At 45.3% G+C, this 15,227-nt stretch overlaps 1 protein-coding gene across 1 annotated transcript in view; it reads left to right on the forward strand.

The window, feature by feature from the left end:
* Positions 1-6,988: 6,988 nt before the first annotated feature.
* Positions 6,989-15,227, forward strand: part of LOC149346357 (uncharacterized) — a 207,717-nt gene continuing 199,478 nt past the window's right edge. Inside the window, exons 1-2 of the mRNA XM_089586379.1 lie at positions 6,989-7,252; positions 13,282-13,470. Coding sequence (XP_089442505.1) covers positions 7,167-7,252; positions 13,282-13,470 — 275 coding nt within the window. The 5' untranslated portion in view covers positions 6,989-7,166. The remainder of the gene's footprint in view (positions 7,253-13,281; positions 13,471-15,227) is intronic.

Raw genomic sequence — 15,227 nt, forward strand, 5'->3', positions numbered from 1 at the left:
ACTGCGGTTCATACTTTAAGGGCTCTCGTATCATTAGACGGATTCTGAGACAGCAACAAGACGACTTGACCAAGTAGCAAAGGGCATCTGAAATTATCTGCAAGCATCATAAAGAGACCAGTCGCCACAAGACAACCACATCATTACTGTCATTCACACGAAATAAAAATAATGTCCTCGATTTACCTGTTTATGCTAAATTTTACTTAGGTGCGTTAGTACGTTTGCCCTTGTTTAGCTTTGTTTATCTTGGTGTAGCTATTTATATGCTTGAAAATCGAGTTCCACCCAAATTTTCTTGCATCGTTCCTCTGCTTTCCTCTTGCGATAAGCTGCCTGAGCTTAGATATATCGACCTTTCATGTGTTACCCTCGGATATAGCGAACTTTTTTGTGCCAGCCTTGGATGTAACGAACTTTCATTTGTTATCGCTTATACTAGTTCTCAGTGTGCCACCTGAGATAAAACGAACTTTCATGTATGGACCTCGGATATCACGAACTCAGTTGTACTGAACCTAAGTGTATCATCTCGGATATAACAAAGTTTAGTCTGAGTTAGAGCACTGCACGGGCCTCAATCTGAGGCCCAAGCCCAGCCCGGGCCCGAGACCTCAAGCCCGAGCCCGGCCCAGGCCCGCGGCTTCAAGCCCGGGCCCGGCCCGGGCCCACGAAATTACCGCTCTAGCGAGCCCGGCCCGGCCCGTGAATCTCGGAGTGAGGCCCAGCCCGGGTCCGGCACGGCCCGTTTCGCAGTAACGCTTGAGGTATACTGCTCACTCTGAGCAAGTAGACTGCTACTGCACCGATAAGGAACTGGCCGAAAAAGGTTCTGAAACCGCAGTTTGGCTTCCAGAAAGTTGGTTCTTTTTAGCCCAGAAGGAAGTGGTGATTAAGAGTAGTGCTCGCCAGTGCCGTCTTTTGGAGAGTGATCTCGTGTAGGTGGACAAGGATAAACTCGGAAGTTCTGAGAGCTAAATAAAAAAAGCTGAATACACGCGTAGTATTCTACTTTGCGTTCCCCCATGGTTTTAATCAGTTATATTCTACCGCCCACGACGTATAAAAATTAAAGCTGCCTAGCAAGCACGATGACATTTTTTTTAGTGAACACGATCTCACAGGTTGAGCTCATAGCCGAACTGGTCGCCTTCCAGCAGAAACAACAAGCTAAAAGGCTTGAGTATTTCACGGTATGTGTTTGAATACTATAAGCGCCCTAAACTAATATGCTCTTCTCAAATGCATTTCTAATAGTGTATAGGTATGTTTTGGGATTACGAACGATCAATGGCCAACTAAGGCCGGTTCATTTTGACGCTTACTGCACCGCGACACGGAAATACGAAAATAAATATGTCAATTAATAAAGCTCAGTTTCTTTCTCGGCGCGTACTATAACTCATAGCTCATAGCCATAACCATAACTCATAGCCAATTAAGGCCGGTTGAATTTTACTCTTACTGGACCGCGGCATGGAAATAAGGAAATAAATAAGTCAAAGAATAAAGCTTAGTTTCTTTCTCGGCACGTACTATAACTCATAGCTCACGGTGTCGCTGCTTCAATGCCGTAGTTGTGTACTTCACTCTGCAGTAGTGAATGAAAAGTCGGACACCAGCCGTTTCTATACGGACCCAAGCCCGGCTCGGGCCCGCAGCTTTAAGCCCGAGCCCGGCCCGGGCCCGCAACTTCAGGCCCGGGCCCGGCCCGGGCCCGGCAAAACAAGTCATGTCCCGACCCGGCCCGCGGGCCGGGCCGGGCCCGGGCTTTCGGGCTGGCCCGAGCCCGTGCAGTGCACTAGTCTGAGTACCTCGAATATAAGGAACGTTTGACAGCTAAAACATTCAAACGACCCACCGAGGGTCGCCTAAGGGTTTATTGCGTAAGCAATACTGCGCCAAGCTTCGAGCCGTCGCGTAGCTCCCGGCAGCGGCCACGGTTGACCTTCAGCCGCAGCGAGGTCAAACAAATGGAGCGCCGTTGCCATAGCAACCGTTTCAGCCGCGCTCCACCAGGCTCCACGCTGCGTACGCAATTTTCCCAGTTTAACCAGAGCTAAACCTCAGCTAATTTTTTTATACAAAGAGTCTACAGCCTATGCGGCTATGCGGCACAAGTAGAAATTTGACAGAGATACGCGCACGGCCATTAAGGGCACTCTGAAAACAACTGGAATGTGGTGCGCAAAAAAATTTCACTGCGTTATAATGACGCAGAGGCTACTTTAACTGAAACCGCAGATTTTATGAGCTGAAAAATGCTGTCAAAGGACAGGTATCGCCACTGCCGGCCGCTTTCGCTGACATTAAGGCAGCTTTTTGAGCGATAATACCTTAGGCAAGGCTGCACTGCCTTTGACTTTTTATGGGGGATCACGGAGCCTTATGGTTCTCGCCTAACGAACTTGTTTCATATCGAAGGAGTACAAAGACAAAGTTTTTGGCTGTGCGGTTTTTTTTGCTTTGAAAGCAGCCTACGGGTCGAGCGATTATGAAAAAGAGGTCAAACACTAGTGCACAGCGCTCATAAATTAATCACAAACGATTTTGTACCGGCAGGTTCCATCTCGGAAGGCATCAGCGCTGAAGTGCCTCTTAACGACTAGGTCGAACAGTCAACCTGAAATACCGCATTCCTGATGGCGTCGGCGTCGCCGGCAAGCACTGGTTGTTCCTGTGAACAGTCACTGAGTCCGGTGACTTCACAATAATTGGGGCGACTGCACCTTGACGTCAATCGATGCGGGTGGAAATGCAAAAAACATTAAAAATCAATATATGTTCCACTAAACGCCTGCGTCCGAAATTTGCAAGAAGACATCATTGAAAATTGTGTGTCCGTCCGCTTTAAGTCCAAGCACCTCGTTTTCACTAGAAACAAATTTGTATGGAGTCCTCCTGAGCGTCCCTCTAAGCAACTGTTTTCGCTTAGTTCGCTAAGCAACTGTTTTCGCCATTCGTTTTTTTTAGTTGCTTCCCAGTAGCAAGCGCTTGCTTACTGCAAGAACTACTAACCCTCAGGCAACACTTTTTCGTCCAAGTGTCGACTTTCTGCGTTCTTTGCTTGCAAGTCTATATAAATCATTGAGATCACAAATGTAGGAAAATTAGGGTGCTTGTTATTACATACATGTAAAGAAAGACAACCGTCAACGTAGCCAAGAAACCCATAAGGGAATGTTTCTATTTGTTTTTTTATTTTGCGGTGTTGATCAATGGCAAATGGATAGCGTGATTATTTTATAGAGCAAAAACATTCATTAGAAACTAGAAAAAAAGCAACCGATGTCACCGATGGGATCCTAATCCACGACCTCCAAATTTCGAGCACGGTGCTGTTTTAACTGAGCAGTCGAGGCGGCTGTGTAACCTACTTTCGGGGATGTTTACCCAGCGTCTAAACTACCTTGACAGCGGTTCATAACAGTGTCAGACCTGCATGACAGGCTGTGACTCTGCCGAAGCCTTTTCGCCTTCTGCTTTTCTTATCTCTCCCTTTTCTCCCTCACATTTGCATTCTCTCATCCTTTTCCACCAGTGCGGGTAGCAATCTGGTTTCATCTACCGGTTAATCTCCCCGCCTTTCCTCCTTCTCTTCCTCCTCCGCCTTCTTTCAGCCATAAGATAACTGCATATTCAACAGAACTTATCAGTGCCTTTAGGTGTTGAAAATGCTCTGCTGGTTGTGAGAAGATGGTTGGTTATTGGGGTTTAACGTCCCAAAGCGACTCAGGCTATGAGGGACGCCGTAGTGAAGGGCCCCGGACAATTTCGACCACCTGGGGTTCTTTAACGCGCACTGACATCGCACAGTACACGGGCCTCTAGAATTTCTCCTCCAAAGAAATTCACCCACCGCGACCGGGATCGAACCCGCGTCTTTCGGGTCAGCAGCCGAGCACCATAACCGCTGAGCCACCGCGGCGGGTCAGGTTGTGAGAAGAGTATTTTTTTGTTTCTTTCTAATAAACCGCTGTTGTTAGTCTGCGCCGGTCCAATCTGTGTCCTCCGTCCCTTTTCTCTACGCTGTTATTCACAGTAAATAATTGCATTGTTGATTTGCAATCCATCAGCGTCATAAATTTTTAAAAAAGGATATAAATATTCTCATATCCTTTCCTTGTAATCGGTGACTGTTGGCTACCTTCATTTGTATATAAATTACTGTGTTTCTGTGTAACTCCTCAAGTATAAAACATAACAGTTGAAATAAACTCTTCGCCGCCGCGGTGGCTCAGTGGCTATGGTGCTCGGCTGCTGACCCGAAAGACGCGGGTTCGATCCCGGCCGCGGCGGCCGAATTTCGATGGAGGCAAAATTCTAGAGGCCCGTGTACTGTGCGACGTCAGTGCACGTTAAAGAACCCCAGGTGGTCGAAATTTCCGGAGCCCTTCACTACGGCGTCCCTCATAGCCTGAGTCGCTTTGGGACGTTAAACCCCATACACCGTCATCGCAGTTACTGAAATTATTGCAGTGCTGTACCCGTGCGGCAATTTTTTTACTCGTTCCTCCTGGCGTATTTCATTTCATCCATGGCATTTTCGAAAGAAAATACAGTTCCACACATCAGTGTGGCATGAAGGACGAGAAAACTGCGCAAAGTATGACAAACCGGACACAGAAATGAACAGAGCCTTGTCTGATGCCTCCGTGCGTCATTCCGATTCTACACTGAAAGGTATTTATTTAGGTCAGCCCCGTCTTTGTGATCGCCCGTGGAACTGTAGCGCTGAAAATGGAAAGCCTGAAAGTCATTTGTGATGTCCGAGAGAGGATGTAGTTTCGCGATCCAGTATAGGTTCGCTCACGGTTTTTAGTTGGTTGAAAACACATCAGTAAATCTGAGTATAGTGTTGAAACCATTTGGTGGAGAGCTCATTCGAGAATAAACTTCAAAGTGGTTCCTGATTTGTACATTTTTTGTTACGGTCGCCAAAATGGGTTTAAATGGCAAAATAGATGTGCTATGTATATTTTCTGTGAAACTTTGCGAGTTTGAATTAACCTAACACTACACACAAGCAAAGCTCACATATCCATGTGCATTATTCCTGATCCGATACGTAATTTTGATTATTAGTACGGTGTCATGATCGAAACAGCTATATACCAGCTGAATCAGATATATTCCCACTACTAATAATGTGGTGTTTTAGAGATTTTACGCCCGTTTGGTTGGTTGATTAGGGTTTAACGTCCCAAAGCGACTGAGGCCATGAAGGACACCGTAGTGAAGGCTTCCCGAAATTTCTACCACCTGGGCTTCTTTAACGTGCGCTGACATCGCGCAGTACACGGGCCTCTAACATTTCGCCTCCATCGAAATGCAACCGCCGTGGCCGGGATCGAACCCGCGTATTTCGGGTCAGCAGCCAAGCGCCATAACCACTGAGCCACCGCGGCGGCTGAAGACACTTTGTATTTCCGGACAACCTTTGCGTAACCCATGCGGATGTGGTCCTTGGGGTTGCGACAATATGCAACTCGTATTCACTCACCTCCAAACGGATATCATGCAGTCGAGCTTATATACTCGCTACTGCGGGATGACCCATGAGTGATAGTGGGGAATGGGTAATAACTAAAGTTTTGTGACAAAATAATTGGGCTCTTCATGTAATCTATGGCGAGTACTATCTAAGAGGTGTGGTTACAAGGTACTGGTAGTTGAAAAACATCTTAACTCTAAGAACAGTGAGAAAATGTCTCGAAATCCGTGCTTAAATATATTTGCAATATTGTTCTATAGTTGCGACTCTAACATTGTAATAAAATTTAGAAGATTATATTAAAAAAATGTTTGTTTAGAACGTGAAAGTAACGTTTCCTATATAACTTATAACTTTATATGTTAATTTTTAATGTTAATGTAAAGTTACAATGCAACATGTAACATTACTCCAACTTACATAACATTTTTACACTATTCTAATGTTCCGTGCTACCTGGGTAGACGGTATTACATAATGGGTGGGGCGCACACAAGTGAAAAAAAAAAGAATAAGTACGAATGATTTTTAAGCAAGTTATACAAAGTAAAGATTTTCATTGTACGAAAACGTCTGAAATTCGGCCAAGGAACACGGATGGGGATGGCAGCAATCTCTCCGGGAAGGCCGCTCCACTCGCTGGCAGTCCTAGGGAAGAATGACGAATAGAATGTAGTTGTGCGGGCGAGAGGTCGTGATACTCCTTGCTGATGACCGATGCGAAGAGGGATGCGTCGTGGGGTTGCGCAGGTGTAGGGTTCCGCAGTCGTAGGGCTCCCGTCGAAGTTCAGAATAAAAGAACTTAGGTCCGTAACAATGCGCCCACAGAGCTCTAGGGGCATCCTAGAGCGCTTACGAAGAGAACAGCTTACGCGTGGGCTAAAGCCCTTGTTTTTGGAAATTTTTCTCCTCAAGTGTTGCCTCACGAGCCACGCATGGCTCCGAGACCACCTGTGGCGTGAGCGGGCAAGCCATCTCGGAGGCCATGATGGTAGAGTGCTCGTTTGTAGGGCGCATGTACAGTGCCTAGAATACTGGAATACTGGCATAATACTGGCAAGTATTCTAGGCACGCATGATAGGGCCAAGGAGGATATATAGAATTTGCTGGCGCTAGTATCATTACTGCTAAAGCTCGCAGTTTTGGTTCGCCGTCGCCACAGACGATTACAGTATACGATTAATTTTGACCGAATCAGGCAAGTACTCTACCAAAACGTAATATAAAACAAAACTGACTTCGAAATGCCACCTTTCTGCAAATTTTGAGCCCTAAAAAGTGGGCGCTTAGGAAAAAAGAATTTTTTTATTTCCTCTGGTTGATGCAACTGTCGGTATTTAGCAGCAACCGAAAACAACACTTAGGGTTTCTAATTTTTCCTGGTAACACTTTCTTTGAAATCGAAAAAAGTGATCCCTTCACTAGCGCCACCTTAAAAGTGTTGTCTTTGTTTTCGTCTTGACGCGCTTGGGGCTACGTGAGGGCCAAGTTCAGCCGCGCCAACCGCGTGCGCCTCCATGCGCGTGCGTCTGGCGCCACCGCGAATTTCAATGAATGTGTCGATGTGAATAGTACGATGCACGTGTTGACCAATAGTGAAGTGAGTTGCGTATGACAGTTCACAGAAAGCGTGTAGCCGGTATCAGTAGTAAGCAGTGCAACTTTTGAGAGATGACTTGGAACACCGCATGGCTTAATTTCCCCAGCCTGCAACACGCCGTCCGTTCCGACACCAGCGTTCGACTTGCGGACCTCACGTGAGTGTTTTTTGTCCTCGTCCCTCCACTCATAGTAACGGTCTGCGAAGAAAAATGTAGTGCATTGCGGCCGAAAGATAAGCATTTGCCAGTTAGGTGGTCTCATATGTTGCAGTAGGCGAGTGCGCAGCAGGATTGCGTTGCTGTTGCCTTTGTTGTGACTTTCGTCGCATGCGGTCACGCAGCGACGAAATGTGCTTCGTACTTGAGAAATGTGCTTCGTACTTTTTGTGACACTTTTGTAGTTTTAGCAAGAGGACATCGCCAGTGCCCTTGATTACGCTGTGGCTTGATTTTCTAAAGTTTAACACCCAAAGCAACTCAGCCCATGAGGGGCGTTCGTAACGGAGGACTCCAGATAATTTCAGCCACCTGGGGCTCTTTAACGCGCACTGACATCACACAATACACGGGTCTCTTGCGCCCCGAATCTATCGAAATGCGAACTTCGCGGCCGATATCGAACGCGCGATTACGTTATCGGCCGACCCACCTGCTCAAGTGTTGTGCAGCCAAAATATCCCAAGACGCCCGAGACAGCCGTATTAGAAACCGTTTTATTCAAGGGCGCTGCGTGTGGATGGGACGAGATTGAGCTACTGTCAGACGGCCTACGACCCAGTGGTGCAATACTGAGCATACAGTGTAGCTGACAGCATTGTGCACGGACGTGAAGGCTCTTAAGCAAGCAGTTACAACGCTTTGCCCTTCGGCGTGCATTGTAAAAATGGGTCAAAAAAGCGTTACTATCCGTGATTGTTTTCGTCCTTGAGAGATCTCTTGTTAATTCGCATGTGCTTGTTGTCTTTATGAATAACCACTGGCAGTTGAAATCTGCGAGTCGTCCTGGATTATTTATTGTCATTGTCTTGTGTTTGCTGGTGAGAGCTCTCTTCTATGACACCTGATGCCAGCTGTTTGGTGCAGCTAATGATCACGCGAGTTTATATCTTCCTAGGGAGTTGATGCACTGCACAAATGCCAAGCGTGTGACTTCTGTCTTCTACCATGAGCAACGTCACTTCTGCTTGTTCAACTGACAGTAGTATCAATTCACACGGCCAGTTGCGTTTCACATCATCCTTTGCCCTTTTTGTCTTTTCTGCATAGACTGCATTGTTGGAAATCGTCAGTTAGTTACACATTTGCTGTGCTGCTAACATTTGCTTCTGCTAAGATGATAATGTCCAGCACAAAGACATTTTTCTAAATACACCCTAAGAATATTTCAGTGTTTTTGTAGACTTCTTATATTTGTGTGTATTATATCTAACCAGGCCTTTCGGGCGCCGCGGTGGCTCAGTGGTTATGGTGCTCGGCTGCTGATCCGAAAGACGCGGGTTTAATTCTGGCTGCGGTGGTCGAATTTTTATGGAGGTGAAATTCTAGAGGCCCGAGTACTGTGCGACGTCAGTGCACGTTAAAGAACCCCAGGTGGTCGAAATTTCTGGAGCCCTTCACTACGGCGTCCCTCATAGCCTGAGTCGCTTTGGGACGTTAAACTCCCATAAACCACAAACCAAATCATAAGCAGGCCTTTCTTTATTTGATAATGAATCCTGTCTGAGTACCTCCCACTCTTCTATCCCGAATTATTCCTTATCTATACTATCTAATGCTGACTAAGTTGTCCTCACTCTTTATTCCGATTACACTTGCCCCTTCTTGTTTTTGAAGAAAAACTGCCCGTTTCGAGCGACAAAATCTGTAGTCTTTCTTTCCAACCAACTTCTTTGTCATCCATAACGGCTGTTTTTTACGAGGTGCTAGATTTCTCATTGTTTTATTCTTCTCTTCTTTAGGAGGATTCATTTCTTGATCTCTGGGTTGTGAATTTGTGAGCTAGAAAATGTAACAAGTATCGGCGGCACTGACCCTTCATTACTTTTCAGTCTCTGTACCACCTCTTTGTGCTCCACGCCGGTTGTGCCAGTGATATGTCATATCATTCAGATTGTCTTTTTTTTTTTTTTTCAGGTAATTCATGTACCTCAAAATTTCTCCTGCTAGAGTAGTCCACTAGAATTACTGCCTTAGCTTTTATTTGGGAGATTTCAGACCGCTGCTCCTGTAGTGCCTCTAGTTGTGCAACCACTCCTCGCACGTGCAGTACAACCAGCTGGGGCAGGTGGAACCAGAGCTGCTGTTCAGCCACAGTGTTTGTGGATTAACATCAGTTAGCTTTGTTTTGTGAAAACATGGCGGGAATGGTGACTGAACACCATGTCAGTGTTATCATGATGGAACGCGCCTATGGTCGAGATATGCTTGTCGCACCCTTTCTAATCGCTGGCTTGTTTGCCTGTGCAGTTTTGTTGGGCACAGCTTTTTCAGTATAAAAGCCATAAGGAACCACTGTTCACACCCACAGTGGCAGGCCATGTGTGAGCCGTTTCATTAGTCAGTCAGTCTGTATTGCAAGTTGCTGTTGTGGTACAACTTTGCACATAGGTTCTCTGTGCTGTCAAAGCAGCGCACATCTTCCACTTAGTGGTGATCATTCCTATGCAGTTATGTTGCAGCGTGAAAGCTATATTAGCTAGTTGCTGCTATTGTGCCACAAGTTAGCCTATGCATTCACATGTGCTGGTAAGTATGGAAAAAAATTTGTTCAATGCGTCAGCAACCAACAGGCTTACACATTGGTTGCTTCTCTTTTGTTTCTTTTATGTGTTTTTTCGTGCCCTTAGTTTTGATGCATGAACCTTGAAAACCTTGCTCTCATTCAAATTTTGAAAGTTTCGCTTTCTTATTGTCAGTTACACTTAATTAATTGGTCACTAAATGCGATTTGGAGTACTTATATCCATAGATTTGAGCTTTCGTATGACAGAGATGCTACTTTCAATGAAAACGGAGTTTTTTATAAGCTATAAATGAGCATAAAACGAGTGTTTTGACTACCACATGTTTTTGCAAGCAAAGTGCAGTGTCAAGGCAGTCTTTTGTGCATAGATCCCAACGCTAGATAGATTTACTTCGATTTTAGGATCAAGGATTCCTTATTTATCTTGAAGTCGTGAGTTTCAATAAAATGGTGGAAAATTTTGAAATTTACTTTTCTCAGCAATAATCGTGTCTTTTGCTCCTGGCCAAACAATTCAGCATTGCCAGAAATAGCCGTAGAATCTTGTTGACTCATAACAGAAATTTTAATCGGCTGTCAACAGAGTTCCTTTGAAGTGTAGTAAGGTGTAGCATTTTCTGCTGATATGTGCAGCTGCTAGGATTTTCCTGTGCTATTGATTTTAGGGGGACGGAAGGTTCAGCTAGTTAGTGTGGTGACTAGCTGGTGAACAGCAGAACGAGTGTGAGAAGAGAGGACGTGTGACTCGGTGTTAAAGCTTATGTGAATGGAACCAGAATGTATGTCTTTCTGGTGAAACATAAGACATAGGTATCTTACCCTAGATAAGAGGAAAGCAATAGAAAACATGTTTTGAATATCAATCTATACTAGTTGATCTGGTAAACCACAGAAATGCAAAAGGTATTGAACTTCATCGTGTGCCAAGGCAACGGGTAGCACTACATGGGATTAACGTGGTAGTTGGCTTCAGGTTTTTGTAATAGCTGATTTTGAACAGGTCAACTTTTCCACATGACTGGGAACTGCGTGACTGTTTTTTTATGCAACATTTTTCTTGTGTATCTTGTAGGAAATGGAATGGCCACATAGGTACTGTTTTGCTGGGTCTTATGTGTTCACTTTTCCCATGTTTTTTCCTCTTTTTCTCCTCTCTTCAGAGCACTTCTGTTCCATCTAAGGCCCATATGGCACCGTTAGGACTTTTGCCACTGTATCTGGCCCATATCTAGGGTAGAATTGTGCAACCTTTTTTCTGTACTTAATATTTTGTTCTATGAACTTCCTCCTTATTTTTGCTCGTAGTGTTGTCTTTGCATGGGCAGATTTATCGCCACTCCTGACTGGGCCTGCAATGGTTTGTGGGGCTATGTAAATACACCAGTGATGTGATTGCTGCACAAATTGCGCCAAACGGCATGGTGCATACATAATGACAACGTAAGAGTAATCTGTGCCACAAGTCCGTATTTCTTTAAGGGCAGCTGCACCACTTTTTGAGAATTTCACGATACTAAAGGATTCAAATCTATATAGTCTGTAGGTAAAAGCATGCCAAGTGTTTTTGCACTACCATTTAAAATAGTGACGTAATCGACAGTTGAATTTTGCACTTCTCCTCATAGCACCAGAGAAGTGCGGGGAAGTTTAGAGCGAGGTCACGGAAGGTATGATTTCAAATTACCGCTGCCATCAGTCACACCCTGCCGTGCCTTGTTGGACGCTGCCAAACAACGTTCGGCGGGCTTCGCCTTCGGTGGCGTTGATTTTTTTTCTTCAAAGCAGGCGTTTATGCATTGGAAATGTAGATACCTTCGATGACGTCATTAAGCGTCCCTCACTTAGCTTTATGCGCTTCGGAGAAGCTTGAAAGCCATCGTAGTTTCAATTGGTGATTACGTCACCATTTCAAATGCTAGGCCAAAAGGGCTTCGCATAGTTTACCTGGAAGTTTCACACATTCGACCCTTTTAAGCTCGTCGATTTCTAAAACCTATGCAGTTGCCCTTTAAGGACAAAATTCTTGGGCACTGCATTGACTCTTACATCTGCGTTAGGCAGCACTAGTGGAAAACCTAATTTTTCCGAGAATCATTTAGTTGGTCGCTATGCAGGCTGTTATCATGTTGACCGGGCTCGTTGTCAGCCCATGTAATGAAAACTTAGAAGCAAAACAGGCCGGCAGGGGTTTGCTCTGGTCATTCTGTAGTGCGGATCCAGGGCAGGCCGGAAATGAGAATTTCACAAATGTTTACAGATGGCACTGGTGTTGACTTTCACGGCCTTGCTCGGCCGAAGTGGGGAAACTGCAAGCTACTGTGATGTTCTTAGTGGACAGCAGTTTTGGGGTCGTCTCATTGCCCTATAAAAAGAGGTGGTCGTGTGTGGCGTGTACATGCCCAATATGGGAAAGCTAACTGTAATGAAAATTTAGGAGCGTGTGTTTAAAATTAAATAAAGGGAACCGTGATACTGGGATCAGCTTTAATGTTGACGGCCATCAGTTTTGCAATATAGTCTTGTGCCGTATGACAAAAATGAAAAAGCTGAAGAATCAAAAACCCCAGCATTGCACTCTATGACGGGTAGAATGCCTGTTATGCTATATATCTGCCCACGCAGACTGCCACCAGTGAAATATCTTTCATGGCCTTAAAAAAATGTCTGTTGGCTGTAGAACATGTATTTTTCTTTTTCCTTGCTAATGTTTACCTTTTCTTTTATTTTGCTTGTTCCTTACTGTTCACCTGTGTTTGATTTGTATTCACTTTTTTTTTAATTCCAGAGTGCACTGCTCAAATTTGTATCATGTTTGTCATTTTTGTTCGCCCACCTGCTATGGTCCCTGCTGGGACTGGCAGTATTGTAAATAAATAAATAAATAAATAAATAAATAAACGCTTAGTATATGGTATATAGACATGGGGGGGGGGGGGGTGCAGGACAGTCGAAGCTTAATTGATGGAGCACATTGCGTGAGATGCGAGGGTCATAGCTTGGGATCTTTCCAGCGGCATGTGGTTGACTTTTGTGCTTTGTGCTAAATTATCTTTCACTTTAAAGAATAATTACAGTCGTTAATATCCCAGTGATCGACAACACAAAAAAATGCTCTTATGCTTTCCGTGGTTTTATATGACGTATTATCTGCGCCAAACGCTCCCTTTTTCCAGCAAAATGCACTTTCGGCTATTCCAAAAGCTGCTCCATAGTGACTTTGGCCAGTCACATCATAGTACACGAACCGAGAATGTATTTAAGAATAAGTAGCACTCAGTTTTGCAAACAAATCAATTGGGAAAAGTGAAACTATGAAAGGGTGATTACTGGCATGGTAGCGTTTTGTGCCTGACTAACAGTTATGAGCTACAGTGTGCGCATTTGGGTTTTTCTTCTTTTTTTTTCCCTTTTTCCTTGCTCTGATTTGGCCATCGCCTTGCAGGTTGAGGGCAGCAAAACCCCAGCTGCTGCTCTTCTGTCATGGCGAGCGCAGCCCAAGCAGTGGCCAGTTCCCCTGGGGCTCTGTGTGTGCATGGCCCCCGACTCGTGCTCTTCAAGCTGGGGACCTCAAGGATGACTGCCACAACCATACTGCAACAAGTAGGTTCTTAAAAGGAGGCGAGAACAATCGGTGAGTGCAGGTTTTTGATCTCTGCATATAGAGGTCCGCTGATCTGCTGTTAGCCAGAGCTACATGTCACGGGACCTCAGTAGCTCAAGTATTCAGCTGCTGTGCCTGTCATCACTGGTTTAATCCTGGTCGGGGCACCTCCATTTTTATAAACACGAAATGCACTGGATGAGATGTGTGACGGCTCGCAGGTCACTTTTCAAGTTGACTGCGTGGCACAAAAAATGAATAAGAAGGCAACACGATTGATACAAGTGGTATCTGTTCCTTTATTCATTCAGAGACGCAACAGTTTTTACGAAGCCATCATCATGTCGCATCCAAAGGTGATGAAGCAATTATAGATGAGAACGTACCGTGTTTACCCGATTCCAACGCACACCCAATTTACAGCACAAAAAAAAAAAAAAAAAATTAAAGCCCCGATTCTAACGCGTGCCCGATTTCGGTGACGAAAAAAAAAACCGCGAGCCCCGCTTCTAACGTGCATGTGATTCCCGTGAGCGAAAACAATTTGCAACCGTTTTTATATTTCCAGATAAGAACAGGATGTTTATTCACCCAAACTTCATTCACTGTCACTCTCGGACAACTTCTTCTCACTCTTCGACCACAACATCTCGTCTTCAGTGCTGTCCATGGTATCAGAAATTCCACATTTCTTGAATGCCTTCACAACCATAACTGATGGAATTCCGAGCCAAGCTTCGGCCACCCAACTGGCCATTTCCTCAACTGAGGCACGCTTGTGGCAGCCATTCATTAGGCACTCACTGTACAGTGCTCGAATGCGGTCTTTCACGGGTTTGTTGATGCATATGAGTGGCCGCAGCCGGGAAGTCATTCCACCCGGTATCACGACACAAGCTCAAGGGCCTTCACCTTGAGCACCTCGGTGGTGACGGGCATCATGTGATTCACACGAAGTTGTTGCGTGAAGTCAGCCAGCTCATCTTCAAGGTCGGGAAACCTCCCTTCTTGCAGATCGTGGTGGCCTTTGCGTGACATTTTGCACTCAAAGATTGACCTTTTCAGTCTTTTCCAGTCGCAAACAGAAGTCTCTGGCACACCAAAATGACGGGCAGCATGCCTATTGCCGCTCTGTCCTGTGTGCAGAATAACTTTGCACTTAAAGCTATTCCTGTGGCGGACACGATGTCGCTTCGTGGCCGCTGCATGCATTCTCAAAAACGATATCGGACGGAGAGCCCGCCAGTGAACACCACCGTCGCACTACGGACGACGCTATCGCTTGCTACTCACGTTACAAATGCAGCAAAAGCGAGGCGAGGCGAGACGGTTCGTCCTGTGAATTCTTTTGTGCCGCGCTCGCTGACAGAAATGTCCAAAATTTTCATGCCATTAAATTGCCTGCTCCTGTATAAATTCAGCCCACACGATGATCTGAGTGTAGCATTGTGGTCAAAAATGTTGATTTCTTGAAGGAAAAAATTGGCACAGTTGGAAAACAATAGCTGCAGATTCCACGAATGTCACTTTTTGTAAACAGATTTTTTGGTCATTTTTTGGTCTCAAAGACCAGTGTCCCGCCCTTAATAACAAATTATGGCACCGCACCCTTGGCAAGCGTCCGCTTGCCTCGTGGCACCTCAGCTGCCTGTCCACTCGTAATGTGCAAGAAATTCTTTAGGACATCCTGCTCATGAAAGTCAAATCAGACAGCTTGGATTTTGCAGAGAGTTCCCGGTTGGCACGAGGAATCGATGTTCTACGCCGAGCGAAGTGTCCCATTCCTG

This window comes from Amblyomma mixtum, chromosome 4 (genome assembly GCF_055824585.1).
Source record: "Amblyomma mixtum isolate Tamu chromosome 4, ASM5582458v1, whole genome shotgun sequence".
Taxonomy (NCBI): domain Eukaryota; kingdom Metazoa; phylum Arthropoda; class Arachnida; order Ixodida; family Ixodidae; genus Amblyomma; species Amblyomma mixtum.